Genomic DNA, 1,938 nt, shown 5'->3' with positions numbered 1-1,938 from the left:
TTCTTTCGTTCCGAAACCGTCCATATATATACTTTCTATACATGTCGATGAAGTTTGCTGTTTTTATGAAAAATCCTGTTTGACATTCATACATCTCATATAAAATACAGTCGAACTTCATTAAGTACATAAGATTTTGGTCGATAAAAATTCCCTGTAGTTAATTAAATGGTAAAATAATGGAAAAAAAGTTAAAATTCTTTGATTGCTATCATGAAAGATTTTCAGAGAATAGTCTGCACAGAGAATGTGAAGCAGCTTTAACTGCTATTCTGCTTGGTGCTGTCCATCGCTGCATATTCTGATGATTAGCTAAAGGCGATTTTAATACAATGGAAAAATCAACAAGTGATACATTGTCCACAGCTGCAGTTGTCAGCTAAAACTAGGCATGGCAACTGCTAATTTGTTAGCATTTAAATCCTTTTCTAACTTCAGGCTGACTGTTCTCTGAAAATCTTTCCTGATAGTAATCAAAGAATTTTACTTTTAACTTCAGAAAGTTTTTACCTCTTTCGTCAGTGTTATTGTTTTCATTCTTATGTTTTATTTAAGTAAAAAATAAAAGCTGGAATTTTATTTAGAAATCAAAAAACAAATTTAGTTTTATATATTTGGTGTAAATTGTAAAGTTTCTATTTTTACACCGAACTGCGCACCGGATGTTGTTGTTGTCTTCTCGGCAGTGAGCCGCAGATCCTGCCGCCTGGCCGGAAGTCGTTGGTATATCTTGGCCCGGCTGTAGTACATTGCGTTTCGGGCCTGCTCCCACGATGGGAAATAAGCGGCAGTATCTGAGCTGTTGGAGGCATTGCTCGCCAGTTCATTGTATATTTCCATCACCGGTCTCGTGTCTTCTGAGGCCAGCCGTCTCAACTCCGCAAGCTGCTGGTGATGGTAAAATGCGTGAGGGTTTACCGGGCAGCTTTCCGCATGCTCACTTAATCGGATGACTTCTGTGGCCTCCAGATTTGTGGACAGTGTGCCACGGCAGCGTCTCATTCCCTAAATTGGAAACGAAATTGCAAGCTCATGATACTACACAATAATAACAACGTGCTATAATAAAATAATTCTGTTTACTGATGCACATATCCAACATTTGTCATTGCGATTCGTCCGCTTGAGGGTGTAACACCTTCCTCTGTACACCAATTTTTGTTAGTTCCTTTGAGTAGAAACAAACTGAATTTCATCACTCTCCATTATTAACAACTCTCAAAATTTGACCCATTTTTGTGATTGGCGGGTCGCTGATTGGTTTTAGGGGTATTGTTCGGTAATTGGCAAATGACTTCTGCTACATTATTAGCTAACTATTCTGATAAGTAATTGGGTGAATAATTCTGCCATTTGATTAGCTATTCAGCTGTAATCTGGGATTGGGTGATTGTTGTTTATCAAGTCTTTACCAAATATGGGTGCATTACCATAAGAATACCTTGTATGGACATGAAGAAGCATTTACTATTTTTTAAAGAAAAATCTTTTAGTTATAACCTGGAAATGTGTATATTTGTTTTTAGGCTTTGCAAATGATGCTTTTAAAAAGCTTTTGCGTTTTACATTTCACTGTTCACAAAAGATTATCTTATTGCTTAATTTTATTCTTGTAAGTTTGCTTTTGCATTTTACTTCTTTACATCCATGCTGATCAACAGACTGTTTTCGCAGAAACTTTTCTGCTATTCGATATAAGCGCTTCAGAACTGAGCAAATGTATAGTACAGAAATTTCCATTTTACAACAACAAGCAAATCAGAACTTTAATACAATATATACCATGGACAAGATGGGCAATACAACGATAACGTGGAAAAAGTCCATTTCTAAACTTGTAGACGCTGTGCCACGGCAACCAACTAATCGTTATGTTGAAAAAATGGATTGGCTGCAGTATTACAGCAATAATGTGCTACATTAGGGCAATCGTTTTTA

At 36.6% G+C, this 1,938-nt stretch overlaps 1 protein-coding gene across 1 annotated transcript; it reads right to left on the bottom strand.

Moving 5' to 3' along the window:
* Positions 1 to 32: 32 nt before the first annotated feature.
* Tsp_11115a (hypothetical protein) lies at positions 33 to 1,002 on the bottom strand (the record flags this gene model as incomplete). The annotated part of the gene is made up of 2 exons (XM_003381967.1): positions 646 to 1,002; positions 33 to 154 (listed from the first exon to the last, which is right to left on the bottom strand). Coding segments are annotated over exons 1-2 (479 nt in total), but the record flags the coding sequence as incomplete, so codon positions are not given.
* Between the last annotated feature and the right edge of the window lie 936 nt (positions 1,003 to 1,938).

The sequence above is a fragment of the Trichinella spiralis genome (genome assembly GCF_000181795.1).
Source record: "Trichinella spiralis strain ISS 195 chromosome Unknown Scfld1, whole genome shotgun sequence".
NCBI lineage: Eukaryota > Metazoa > Nematoda > Enoplea > Trichinellida > Trichinellidae > Trichinella > Trichinella spiralis.
This window is presented reverse-complemented; position numbering and strand designations above follow the sequence as displayed.